The sequence below is a fragment of the Podarcis liolepis genome (assembly GCF_965112155.1).
Source record: "Podarcis liolepis genome assembly, chromosome: 2".
In the NCBI taxonomy this organism is placed as follows: domain Eukaryota; kingdom Metazoa; phylum Chordata; class Lepidosauria; order Squamata; family Lacertidae; genus Podarcis; species Podarcis liolepis.
Genome location: NC_139555.1, coordinates 115,624,534 through 115,637,454, shown reverse-complemented (window position 1 = coordinate 115,637,454; position 12,921 = coordinate 115,624,534). Strand labels below are relative to the sequence as shown.

General features: G+C 47.5%; 3 protein-coding genes across 3 annotated transcripts in view; all 3 read right to left on the bottom strand.

Moving 5' to 3' along the window:
- Positions 1–12,921, bottom strand: part of LOC310701289 (uncharacterized protein) — a 229,835-nt gene that overhangs the window by 126,958 nt on the left and 89,956 nt on the right. The window lies entirely within an intron of this gene.
- Positions 1–12,921, bottom strand: part of LOC310701652 (tripartite motif-containing protein 10-like) — a 55,547-nt gene that overhangs the window by 9,077 nt on the left and 33,549 nt on the right. The gene's annotated exons all lie outside the window — the stretch shown is intronic.
- The window catches only part of LOC310699271 (uncharacterized protein), a 65,555-nt gene that overhangs the window by 46,414 nt on the left and 6,220 nt on the right, over positions 1–12,921 (bottom strand). Inside the window, 7 exon segments of the mRNA XM_083486893.1 lie at positions 682–741; positions 858–976; positions 3,715–3,737; positions 4,985–5,215; positions 5,542–5,637; positions 6,036–6,525; positions 7,204–7,420. Of these exon segments, the coding sequence (XP_083343019.1) occupies positions 682–741; positions 858–976; positions 3,715–3,737; positions 4,985–5,215; positions 5,542–5,637; positions 6,036–6,449 (943 nt within the window). The 5' untranslated portion in view covers positions 6,450–6,525; positions 7,204–7,420.

Here is a 12,921-nt window from a genome sequence, read left to right as displayed (position 1 = left end):
ACACATGCGCTGTACTTAGCAGTTTGCTGCTGGCGCCAGGATCCTCAGCTCGCAGCTGCAGCCACGAACGGAGGATCCTCCAAATCTAATGCACACCTCAATTTTCAATACCTTGAAACCAAAAAAAGTATTTGCGGGTGAATGTAAATGTGCAATCAAATGTAATGGGCACTCTAATTTTTGCAATGTAATTTGACCATAACTGTGGACATTACAGATAGGTAGCCGTGTTGGTCTGCCATAGTCAAAACAAAAAAAATTCCTTCCAGTAGCACCTTAAAGACCAACTAAGTTAGTTCTTGGTATGAGCTTTCGTGTGCATGCACACTTCTTCAGATACCTGAAGTATCTGAAGAACTGGAAGGAATTTTTTTTGTTGTGGACATTACATTCAAATAAATACGGTGTTTTGGGTGTGTGGACTACTCATTTAATTAAAACAGAGCAAAAGTGCCAATTAACAGTCCAATCATGTTTAATGTGGAGAAGATCAAAGAATCAAGTAAAAGCAAAGGGGGAAGGAGAGGAATTAGGTTGCAAACACACTAACCCACTTGGAGCACAAATTTTCCCCGCCTCAATCCAAAATATTATATGCAGGTACTACTTCTCCCTCTCTTAGAATAACACAAAGGACAGGACAGATCACAATCCCATTGAAATACCAGTCCCAAACCCCACCTTGAATTTGGTCCTTCACCCAAAATTTACCTTTCTGAAGCAGTCCGGATAACAGAGCATCTGAAAAAGCAAAGTAATATAAAGTTTGAGAAATAGACTTTTATAATTTTGCAACAAAATTTTCACTTCATAAGATATTTTGGACTAATAAAATCCCTGCAGCCATTTTTCATTACCTTTTATTTTTTCCATCCCAACATGTAGAATAGGATTAGCAGCCCTGAATTTTGAGATCTCCCTCTTCAATTCTAGTGAGAAAGTCAGTGGATTTTCAGATGTCCCGCTTCGCTCACACCTGATGGGAAAAAGACATGTTAACCCATTTCAAATCCAGAATTTCTGAGGGCAGCAAAAGAAAGGAATTGAGAGGAGCAAAGAAACTGTATAAAGCCAAGAGAGAGAGGGAGAGGAATGGAGTCACAGAGGGGAGAAGATTCCTCCTTACTAGGGACTCCAAAGCCAGACAACTGAGGGCCAAAGGAGCAGCCCTTTGTCTGAATCGTTTCATTTACATCTACTCAAATGGAGAAATAAAATAAAATCAAGTGATTCCATCCTGCTCAGTTTTTCCATTTCAGCTGCATTGCCTACAACAGGCAAGAAAGATGTGGAGGAGTTAAAGATGGTTGCTGTTGTTGACAAAAGTGAAATATTCCTTCTATCCTGGCCTGCTCTGGTCCATGGGGTCACGAAGAGTCGGACACAACTATTTTTTTTAAAAAAAATATATTTATTGAAATTTTTCGCTTTAATACCTTAAAAAGTCAAAAAAGAAAACAAAAAAAAAAAATTAAAAACACATACAGTTTGCAATCCTTATTTTCCTGTAACATATTTCCCTGACTTCCCCACACCTCCCCTTCTTATATTCCAATTCAAATTTGTTAGTTCAACAAGTTCTTATCCCAATTTTTAACCTTTTTATATTTAGTTCATTTTAAAAAAACCAATTTTACCTTATAAACATCAATGTTTGTACATCAGTTCTCAATCTTAAAACGTTTTTCTAAAGTCGACCCAAATTCCCTTCCACGAATTCCCCAATTTTCATACTAATAACATGACAAAAATAAAAAAGAGAAAACATATTATAATTATGCACCCTTTGGATTCCCAAACCCCACCCCTCCCCTTTCCCGGTTTCAATCCCCAACATATGTCCATCAGTCCACTGTCAGCCTGGAGACCTCATGTCCGAGGCTCTTAATTCTCTCTCAATTCCTCTCTGCCGGTTTTTTTTTATAGTCCTTAGTATTAAGCACTAGATCTCGGAGAAGCTCTGGCCCTATATGGTCCATGTTTCTTCCAGCCAGACCTCCATACTTAAAAGTGGAGCCCAAATCTTGTTTCTTGCTCCTTTCAAATCCAAATGTCCCCAAAGCTCCAACTTCCATCTTAATCAATTTTGTAATCCTTGGGTCTTCAGATCTCCACTTAATGAGATCTCTCCATTCTTCAATCTCCAATTCAAACCAGATTTTCGTCATCAAGTTCTTATTTTCCTTTATAGCCATCATATCAGGCCTCTGGCTCTCCTTTGTCATCTGCAACATTACGTCTCCTCCTTCCTTTTCCTCAGAAACAACATATATCTCTTTCTCCACACTCTCAAAGCTCTCAAGTTTCTCCTCTTGTCCAGCTGCATGAACTTCCTGAATCAAGTCCTTATCAAATTCAATGAGTTTGTTTACTGTTAAGTCCAGAGTTGTAACATTAGTAGCCAAAACATCAATTTGGCCTTGTAACTTTCCCAAGAGAAGAAAAACTCTGTCCAGTTTAGCTTGAATTTCCCCTCCTTCAGCCATTGTTGTAATGTCCAAAACCCCCTCTAGAGGGATTTTGGTTACTTAGTATTCCTTCCAGTTCAAATCCAAAAATCAAGTTAGTTTGTATCAGTCCTTCCTTGTTTTCAACAAATTGTAACAAAATTGTAACAGATATAACCAGCAGAAGCAGCAGAAACAAAGTTCTCTTTTCCCGTCTTGACAGCTAATTTGACAGCTGTCAAACTCTTTAGTACCTCTTCAACAGGCTCTCTCATGGATCACTCCCGGGTCCGGGGGGGGGGTGGCACTTCAGCTCCCAAAGTTAACTCTTATCCTCCAGTAAGATTACTTATACTGCCAAATCGTGAAATTAATGTCTTTTACCCAATAAAAGGAAGAAAGTTCTCTCGACCTTAGTTAGCTGGTCCTTGCTTTAGATTATTTATAAGACGGGGAGACGGACTTCCTGTTTGCGCCTTCCCCGATCGTGCCTAATTAAAAAAAAAATATTCCTTTACAAGTCCAATTTCCATAGTACTCACGGGTTGTAACTTTAGAGTCCAATTGTTCACAAGAAGAAGTCAGCGCTCTCCGACCATGGCATGCGGCTTCACTCCATAGGAGAAGCAGTCGACTCTCAGCACCGCGCCGCTCACCCCGTCCCCCGTTCCGAAGCCTTTAAAAAGGCTCCTTCGCAGGTCGGGGGCGCAAATGGTGCCCGCCGAGTCACCAGGTTCACAGGCTCACCGCCTGTGATTTTTGAGGGTCCCCGCGTCGCCGCAGCGGCAAGACCCAAATCCTACGAAGCCGATTCCCTCCGGAGCTCAGAGGAAATCCGCCATTAGCCGATGGCGCTAACCCGGAAGTCGGACACAACTAAACGACTAAACAACAACATCCTCTTATCACGAGCCCAAGTGACACCTTGAAGTTACATACTGCAGTTGGGATATGTTCAGGAGTGTGGCAAACACCCCAACTCCTTCTCCCCGTTTTTAGCCCCACTGGTGACAGGTAACAGTGTGGGACTCTGGGGAATAGTCCCACAGATGGTGCATGGGACAGGTGTTTGTGTGGGACTGAGTGGGGCAGCCATCACGGAGTTTGCTGATCGTGTGGCAAACCTAGATACTGTGAAGTATTGTCATTATCATTAGTATTCATTTCATTTCTATTCCACTTAATAACCTTCATATTATATTCTTTCCCAGTTTACCTGTGAAGTTTCAGGGAGTGATATTAATGGAGATGAGCAGGATCCCCTTACCTCTGCAAAGTTCTTCTAACATCCTAGAAGGGAAAAGAGGAAAGTCAGAATGGAATTCAGTGCCTACCACAGGCCCTGTAATGAAGACCCATCAGCCCCTGCAATGGATGCCCTCTGGGGTGAATCTGCCTAGCATATGCCAAAGTTCTGGATAGGTATGAATGCATCTAACAATTCTGGTTTCTCTCCATTATTTTCCAATCTTCAGTTCTTTTTTATTTTAAATGTTCTGATGAAAATCAATGAGATCTCCTCTGTCTTTCCTAGGTATCCCTAGTATCTTGGCCAGTGGGGAATTTATGGATAACTGTTCCCAATGAAAGAGTTCCTTTTTCTGAGATATCCTTAACTTTAACAAAGTTAGCTAAGCAGCTTCACACTACTTAGCTAAATCAGGTACTGCCAATCCTCTCTTCTGTGGGACAGTTTGCATAGTAACATTATCCACTCTGGGACACTTACTTTGCCAAATAAAATTATCCATACTTTTCTGTCAGCTTTTCAATTCCCTCAAGTCAACCAAGAGAGGAAGAGTAAGCAACAAAACCAAAAACCTTGGCAGTTTTGTCATGCTTATTGCACTGATCTTTGCTTGTCATAGAATCATAGAACTGTAGTGTTGGAAGGGATTCCAAGGATCATCTAACCAAGATGATTTTAACTTACTCCAGCTTTCCATATCAGGTTTCTGATGCAGCCCTTGGCTAGTGCTTCCTCCCAACACTGCCATTCCGTGAGGGGGCCAGGGGCGTGGTGGCAAGACCCCTGGCACCAGGCAGGGCGGGATCCATGCAAGGGGGCGTCTGGCTCCCACCCTCTCAAAATCATGTGCCTAGGGCTAGGACCCCCCTTGCCCTGCCTTGGTACACTCCTGCTCAGAGATACAAGCCCCAACTCTGTGCCCCATTTGACATTAGTCCAATCTACCTGACCTCCTTCTCTGTCCCTCCCCCTTTGCTCCAACATGGCCCACGCTGTAAAGCTCTGTGTCCGAGAATTCCCCCTTTTCCTCCTATGGAGCTTTCCCTGTCAAAACCTGCTCTTTAAAGCTGAATTGGGCCAAACAGCAATGCACAGAAAACCCAATTTGTCATTAGTTGTGCTTCAGCTTTAAAGAGGAATTTGGGTGGGTGGGGGGAACGACTGGGGGGAAGAAAGCTTGGGTAGGAACCTGGAAAGCACTGACCTGTGCCTGGAAAGAGTGCAGCAAAAGGTAAGTGTGGTTAAACCATTAGAGAGGAACTTTGGGCTGTTCCTGCCACAGTCTCACCTGCAGGAGTTTACTTGCTGGCTGCTGACTCTTCTCCTCCATCTCCCAGATGCTCCTTTCAAGAGAGGAGAGTTCCTCTGAGAGTCTAGCCAGCTGCTCCTCCCTTCTTCTTGTGATCTCCTTCTCCATCTCTTCTATTTCATTCAGCAGGCGCTTTTCTTGTTCATCCAGAAACTGGTGCAATTGTTTGAACCTCTCCAGTGTATCCTGCCTCTGACTTTCTGTTAATTTCTTCAAGAGGCAGGAAGAAAGAGGAAAAGAAGAGGCCAGAGTCTTTAGAAAGACCTTCATTAACAATGTTATGGTAAATCACTCAGGAATGGGGCTACATCATGACTTGGGACTCAACTACACTGGACTAATTAGAATGTTATATATGCATTACAAACATTTTACACCATGGGGCCCCTATAGAGTTGTGATCTGTCCCAATGAGAAATTGCACTGAGAACTAATTTGTAAAATAGCGTGTTTTATAGTGTTTTCCATATCAGTATAGATCCAGCCTTGGTCCTTCAAGTATACTTGGATCTCTTAGTAGTAATTGTGACACTTACAAGCAGGCTGTTGCTTTCTTCTCCTACTTCTGCTTCATAAGCCAGAATTTTCTCTCTCTCTCTCTTCAAATGCTCCAGGCGATGACAGATGAGTGTCTAAAGAGAAAACCAAATATCAGATTGGATTAGGACTGGGAGTGGGGACCTTCAGTATTCTACATATATTTCTATTGTGTGGTCCCCCACTATTAGATATTTATCTGATAATAGCATTATTATTACTACATTACACAGGAGCCCTTTGGCAGAAGTGCAGAAAAAATGGTGCTTTAAAAAACAAGACAACATTTTAAAAAGTTGCCTTTGAAGCAGAACAAAGTATGTGTTTGTTTTTGAAAAGCACAGAGATTAGGCCCAATTTTTGATCCACATTAAGGTGCAGATTAGCAATTTATTATGTTTGCTTTATAGCCACATTGACAGCATATTCTGCACACAGACACACAGAAAGATATGAAAGTGTTGTGTTAGCAAGTGTCAAAATAACTTCCTACCTTGTATTCCTGGGCAACCTCTTCCTTGAGAACCACAGTGTGCGATTTATGTTCTGGGGATCGCTCACAAATGAAACACACCAATTCTTCATCTTCTTTGCAGAAGAGGTGAAGTTTTTTCTTGTGTCTCTTACACAGATCCTTTTCCTTTTTATTTGGTGGCAGGAGTTTAATTTTTTCCACGATATTGGCCAGCTGCCAATTGGGGCGGAAACTCCCTCTCTGCATCCGGGCTTTGCAGACAGGACACTCCAAGTCTCCCACCTGCATTGGTTCCCATGTGTCACAATACTTTACAATGCAGTCCCGGCAGAAGTTGTGACCACAGTCCACGGTCACAGGGTCTGTCAGATACTCCATGCAGATGGGGCATGTGGCTTCTTTTCCGACATCCGTGGATGTGGATGAGGCCATGATAGAGGAAGAGTCTGTGGCTTTGTTGAGATGAGAGGCACCAGGATGCGAATGAACTTAGGAGGGGAACAAGTGCCTGTAAGGTAAAAACTATTCAGTATTAATCGTTTTCACATCTTTCCAGTAAAACTAACTCTGCATTTCACTTTCTTATGAAACGTATCCTCCACAATTGGTCCTGTTATACAAATTTTAAGGTGCTCGCACATAGTAGGCACACACTCACCACAGAAAACCAATCCTTCGGCCTTCAAAGAATAAGGAAATACTCCCAGAAAAACTATTTCTATTTGAGTGTATAAAATTTAGACAGTTCACAGAGCAAGAGCGAGGCCGTCTTTAGACTCAACTCCACTTGAACTGTGGGACCCCTCCATTTAGGGAGAAGGAACTTCTTGGTAAAATCATTCTTCCACAGCCCGGCAAACCTTTGTATTTTCAAATCACTGTATTTGAAAAGGGGCCAGTCTGTGTCAATAAACTCTGACACCAAGGTATTCACCATTTCCAGATTATGCTCTGGCAAGCCCCGGAAAAACATCTCTGAGTGGCAGATTTATGAACATGTTGGACAAACATAATATTCTGAGCATAGTCTGATTTACTACAACCCTTTTCTGTGTCTTTTCCACAGGCAACTCCACATCCACGTCATCCCCCATGTTGGCAGAGTGCATGCAAGTCTGTCCCCATTCTGGGCCCCAAACAGTGTGTGTATGCCAATCAAACACACACAAAATGCTTGGCACTGTACCTGTATGATGACTTTCAGTAGTCCTTGGTTAAGGGCTGTACGATTTCTAAAATCTTAAAAGGTTTTGTTCTGGGTCCCCTCACTGCCTTGCAGGGCGGGGGCGGGGGCGGGAACTCTGTTGCAACAGACATCAAATATTTTCTTTGCTTTCCTCCACTGGTTCCTCCCTCCACTCATTCTTCTCTGACTGATAATGGACTTAAGGGATGCTGGGTCCCTTGATGGAGAGATGGGCAGTAAAAGTCAACACCAAATTTTTGTATAACAGTCTGTTATGTACTGAGAACAATAGGATCCAAATTGCAGCAGTTTGATTAGTCCTAGAACAATAGGATTCAGAATGCAGCAGTCTGATTGGTCCTAGAACAATGCAGCAGTATGATTGGTTGGCAGGAACCACCCAATCCCGCTACAGATAGAAGTGAATCCACAACCTGATTGGCTTACAGTAGAATTCCGGAATTAGCCAGTCATGTGCAGCCCATTGTGTAGATAATGTATATAAAGCAGATACTGTGAGGGGACTTTCATTCATTCCTCCTCACCACTATGAGCTGAATAAAGAGCATGAAATCACTTTGCGACTCTGAGTATATTTCACTGGCGACGAAGGTGGGATCCCGCTGAGCTGACTGCCACACACAGCACCGCAGGACCGCCACCTGCCGCACCGCTGCCTCGCACCGTGTATCCAGGCTTCAGCTCCGGGACACAAGGAACTCAGAATGGCAGCCAACAGCAGCTTCTCGCCATTCAACCCAGCATCTGGAGACTGGGAAGCGTATGCCTCCCGTTTCACCTTCCTCCTAGAAGCCAAAGGGGTCACCAACGAAGAAGACGCCAAGAAGAGGGCGATATTCTTCAGCGTCTGCGGAGAGGAGACATTTGAAATCGCCCGGGCTCTCCTTGCGCCTGAAGACGTCGCTACTGTTCCATACAAAACAATAATGGAACAGCTGAAGGGGCACTTTTCGCCGCAGCCCTCGGTGGTGGCTCGTCGAAATGCCTTCTACGCAAAGCGACAAGCCCCTGGGGAAACCATAACTGGGTTTGTGACCTATCTCCGCCAAGCCGCCCGGTTCTGCAACTTCTCAGAGCTGGAGAACATGCTTCGTGACCACCTCGTCGGTGGCCTGAAGGATGAGAAGCTGCAACGACGCCTCTACGCTAAGAAGGACCTAACGTTCCAGGTCGCTCTGGAGGAGGCCCTGGCAATGGAAGCTGCCAAGAGGTCGACGCAAGAGGCACGGCCGAGCCTGCCATCCCAACTGAGGGTCCACCACGAAGACCTCACCGACGACTCAGGATCCGACAGGGAGGAGGTGCACCGAGTACAGCAGCGCACTCAAGCAGCGCACAAACCACAGCTGCCTCGACGAGAAGGAGGAAACTGCGCAAGCTGCGGGGAAAGTCACGAGAGGAGGACCTGCCGTTTCCGCAACGCAGAGTGCAGGCAGTGCTGAAAATCGGGACACATCGCCCGGGTGTGTCGGGCTCGGCCCACCCGACACCAGGCATCAGATGACCAACCCAAGAGCCCCAGGTCCCGGGGCCCAACGCACCAAGGCAACTCGACGGAGCTCATGGACTGCCAGGTATACCAGTTGCCCCACCCCAACGTAGAGAAAATTTATGTAGAGGTACAGATAGAGGGGGCCCCATGCCGCATGGAGATTGACACGGGTTCAACTCTATCCATAATCTCGGCAAGGACGTTAAGGAAACTGTGTCCTACTGGGGGTCCCAAACTCAGGCCGGCCCCATTCACCCTACGGGACTTCCAGAAACGTAAGGTCCCCACAATGGGGGTGGGGACCTTCAGGGTGCAATACCGAGGGCGGACGCGGCAACTGGACTTGCTTGTGGTCAAGGGCCCCTACATTAGCTTACTGGGATTGGCATGGTTTGGACCACTGGGGCTAGCTGTCACCGGGGTGAACCACACTAGCTTACAAGTGGACGTGGACGCCATATGCAAGGAATTTCCAGGGGTTTTCGACGGGAAATTGGGACAGTATACGGGCCCCCCCCATTGCGCTACAGCTTGACTCCACAGTACGACCGGTCAGGCTCAAGGCCCGCCGGGTCCCGTTCGCCTTGAAACCCCGTATAGACGAGGAATTGGACCGACTCGTGGAGCAAGGAGTGCTGGAGCCGGTGCCTAATGCCCCCTGGGAAACCCGAATCGTCACACCCGTCAAGCCTAATGGTTCGGTCCGCATCTGCGCAGACTACAAATGTACCATAAACAAGGCCCTCACGGCCCACGCATACCCAGTGCCAGTGGTCAGCCATGTCCTTGCCACCCTGGCTGGGTCGAAAATTTTTGGCAAGCTGGACTTGGCCCAAGCATATCAACAGCTGCCAGTAGATGAGGCCACAGCAGAGGCACAGATGATAGTGACGCACAGAGGAGCGTTCAGGGTAAAGCGGCTGCAATTCGGGGTCAGCGTGGCACCAGGCATATTCCAGAATCTAATGGACTCTCTCCTTAAAGGGATTCCTGGCGTCACCCCCTTCTTCGATGATGTGTTGATTGCCGGGCCCACACCAGAGGAGTTCGAGGACCGCCTCCGCACCGTTCTGCACCGTTTCCAGACGGCGGGTCTCAAGGTGAAGCGGGAAAAATGTCTACTAGGAGTGCCTCAGGTGGACTTTCTGGGATTTATGGTGGACGCAGAAGGGGTCCACCCGACTGGGGACAAGGTACGGGCCATTTGTGATGCCCCAGCGCCCAAGAGCAAGACTGAACTTCAGGCCTTCTTGGGACTATTGAACTTTTACCATTCCTTCCTTCCCCACAAGGCGGCGGTAGCGGAGCCCCTACACAGACTCCTGGACAAGCGGGCCCCTTGGGTGTGGGGCCAGCACCAGGAGGCCGCATTCCAGGCAGTCAAGGACTTGCTTGTCTCAAACTCTGTCTTGGCACACTTCGACGAGAGGCTGCCGGTGGTGCTAGCATGTGACGCCTCACCCTATGGCATTGGCGCTGTCCTGGGGCACCAACTCCCGGATGGAAGAGAGGTACCGGTGGTGTACTTTTCCCAGACACTCAACGCAACCGAGCGGAACTACTCGCAAATCGACAAGGAGGGTCTGGCAATCATGAAGGGAGTAAAAAAATTCCATGATTTCTTGTACGGGCGGCCCTTCACCGTGGTGACTGACCACAAGCCGTTGCTTGGCTTGTTTGCCCCCGAAAAGCAGACCCCCCAAGTGCTGTCTCCTCGCGTCCTCAGGTGGTCAATTTTCCTTGCCAGCTACCAGTATGAACTGATTCACTGACCTGGGAAGGCGATGGGCCATGCGGACGCCCTCAGCAGGCTACCACTACCGGAAACAGGCCCTGACCCAGCACCTGCACAAGAGGTTATGAGCCTGGAGCTGCTTCCCGACCGCCCCATTCAAGCACAAGAAGTTGCCCACCATTCCAAGAAAGATAGGGTCATCTCCCGGGTCCTGGACTGGGTGTGGAGGGGATGGCCCAGCAGCAGCCCCAGGCCAGAATTCGCCGGCTACACAACCCGCAAACATGAACTGTCGGCCCACAAGGGGTGCCTGTTATGGGGAAGCAGAGTCGTTGTTCCCCAGCCCCTCCGCAAAAGGGTCCTCACAGCCCTACACGAGACACATCCAGGGGTAGTAAGAATGAAGGCCCTTGCCAGGAGTTATGTGTGGTGGCCGGGGATCGATGGAGAGATAGAGGCCTGGGTCAAACACTGCCAGGCCTGCCAAGAATCCCGCCCAGATCCCCCAAGGGCCCCAGTCCAGTCCTGGGAGTCCGCCCGAGCACCATGGTCACGCCTGCATGTGGATTTCGCTGGCCCCTTTCAGGGGAAAATGGCTGGAAGTCGCACTGGTACCGTCCACTTCCACGTCCGCAGCCATCCGGGTACTACGCAGGCTGTTTGCAACCCACGGGCTCCCTGACACTCTCGTCTCAGACAACGGGACTGCATTTACGTCAGGAGAATTCCAAACCTTCACAGCACAGAACGCCATCCGCCACATCCGTTCGGCGCCGTTCCACCCTGCCACCAACGGCCAAGCAGAACGCATGGTGCGGACCACCAAGGACACCCTTCGCCGCATGACGCAAGGGGACTGGGAGTACCGCCTTGCCACATTCCTTCTAGCACAGCACAGCACCCCCAGCTCAACGACTGGCCGGAGCCCCGCTGAACTACTAATGGGTCGGCGCCTTGCAATCAGATTGGACCGCCTTCACCCCGATAGAGCTCAGGATGAGGTAGTGGTGGGGGAAGGCAGGAACCCCCGGACCTTCGAGGCCCAGGACCCAGTGTACGCAAAGAATTTTGGGGCAGGCCCAGCATGGGTACCCGCCACAGTCACCAGGGTCACTGGCCCAGTGTCGTACGAGGTGCTAACGGATGGGGGGCAATGCTGGCGCCGCCACTGCGACCAGATACAGCGACGATTCCCGGGAGAAACCCAGGAGGAGGACAGGTCAGAGGAGTCCCAAGGGAACAGCGGGGCAGTGAGGCCCATAGAGCAGGAAGGGCCAGCAGGAGAGGCAGAATCAGTAAATACAGAGAGGACCCATGAGGCCGAAAGGACACCGGAACCAGAACCACGACTGAGCGAGCCGGTTGCACCAGACCAAACAGCCCCATCACAGCCAGCATCCTTGGAACACGAGCCAGAACCTGGAGCCCGGACCAGGGAACACCCCAGGTCACGACGCACACGTAGGCCGCCGGCATACCTTGCGGACTATGAATGCGACCTCCCGGGCAGGACTGGAACTTAGAGGGGAGGGGTGTTATGTACTGAGAACAATAGGATCCAAATTGCAGCAGTCTGATTAGTCCTAGAACAATAGGATTCAGAATGCAGCAGTCTGATTGGTCCTAGAACAATGCAGCAGTATGATTGGTTGGCAGGAACCACCCAATCCTGCTCCAGATAGAAGTGAATCCACAACCTGATTGGCTTACAGTAGAATTCCGGAATTAGCCAATCATGTGCAGCCCATTGTGTAAATAATGTATATAAAGCAGATACTGTGAGGGGACTTTCATTCATTCCTCCTCACCACTATGAGCTGAATAAAGAGCATGAAATCACTTTGCGACTCTGAGTATATTTCACAGTCCCACTCTGAAACTCAACTATAAAACCTAAACGGAAAATCAGTTTGGACACTCATTCATCATTTACCTACAAAATCACTTTACCCCATATGTGCCCACTTGACTGCTTCAGTCAGAGGAATTGGCATTTTTACTAGTGCCACATAATACCTGCACTGCATTTGTTAGATCTCAATCATTTAGCATGGTGGCAGCAACCCTTTGGATCTCCCTTCCTATTGATATTAAGCAGGCACCTTCACAGTTTTCATTTCAGTGCTTGCTGACAACATTCTTATTTAGGCAAGACAACCCAGATGATTAGAAAGTTTCAATGAGTTTTCATTTGTTTTAGTCTGTTCTACTGCGGTTTAAATGGTTTGTATGTTTAAAATTATAGTTTTACATATATTTTTTTTAGAGATAATTGAATTATTTTTATCGTTTTTGTAAACTGCTTTGGGTTCTTCCACAATTAGGCAGTATTTTTTGAAATAAATAAAAAGCCAAAGATATTACAAAGCAAAATACATAAAAAATGCTGAAATATATTGAGCTGTTAAAATAGCTATTAAAACAAAGCAGTCTATCAATTAAAAAAGAGCTCCACTGGACTTCCGGTCGG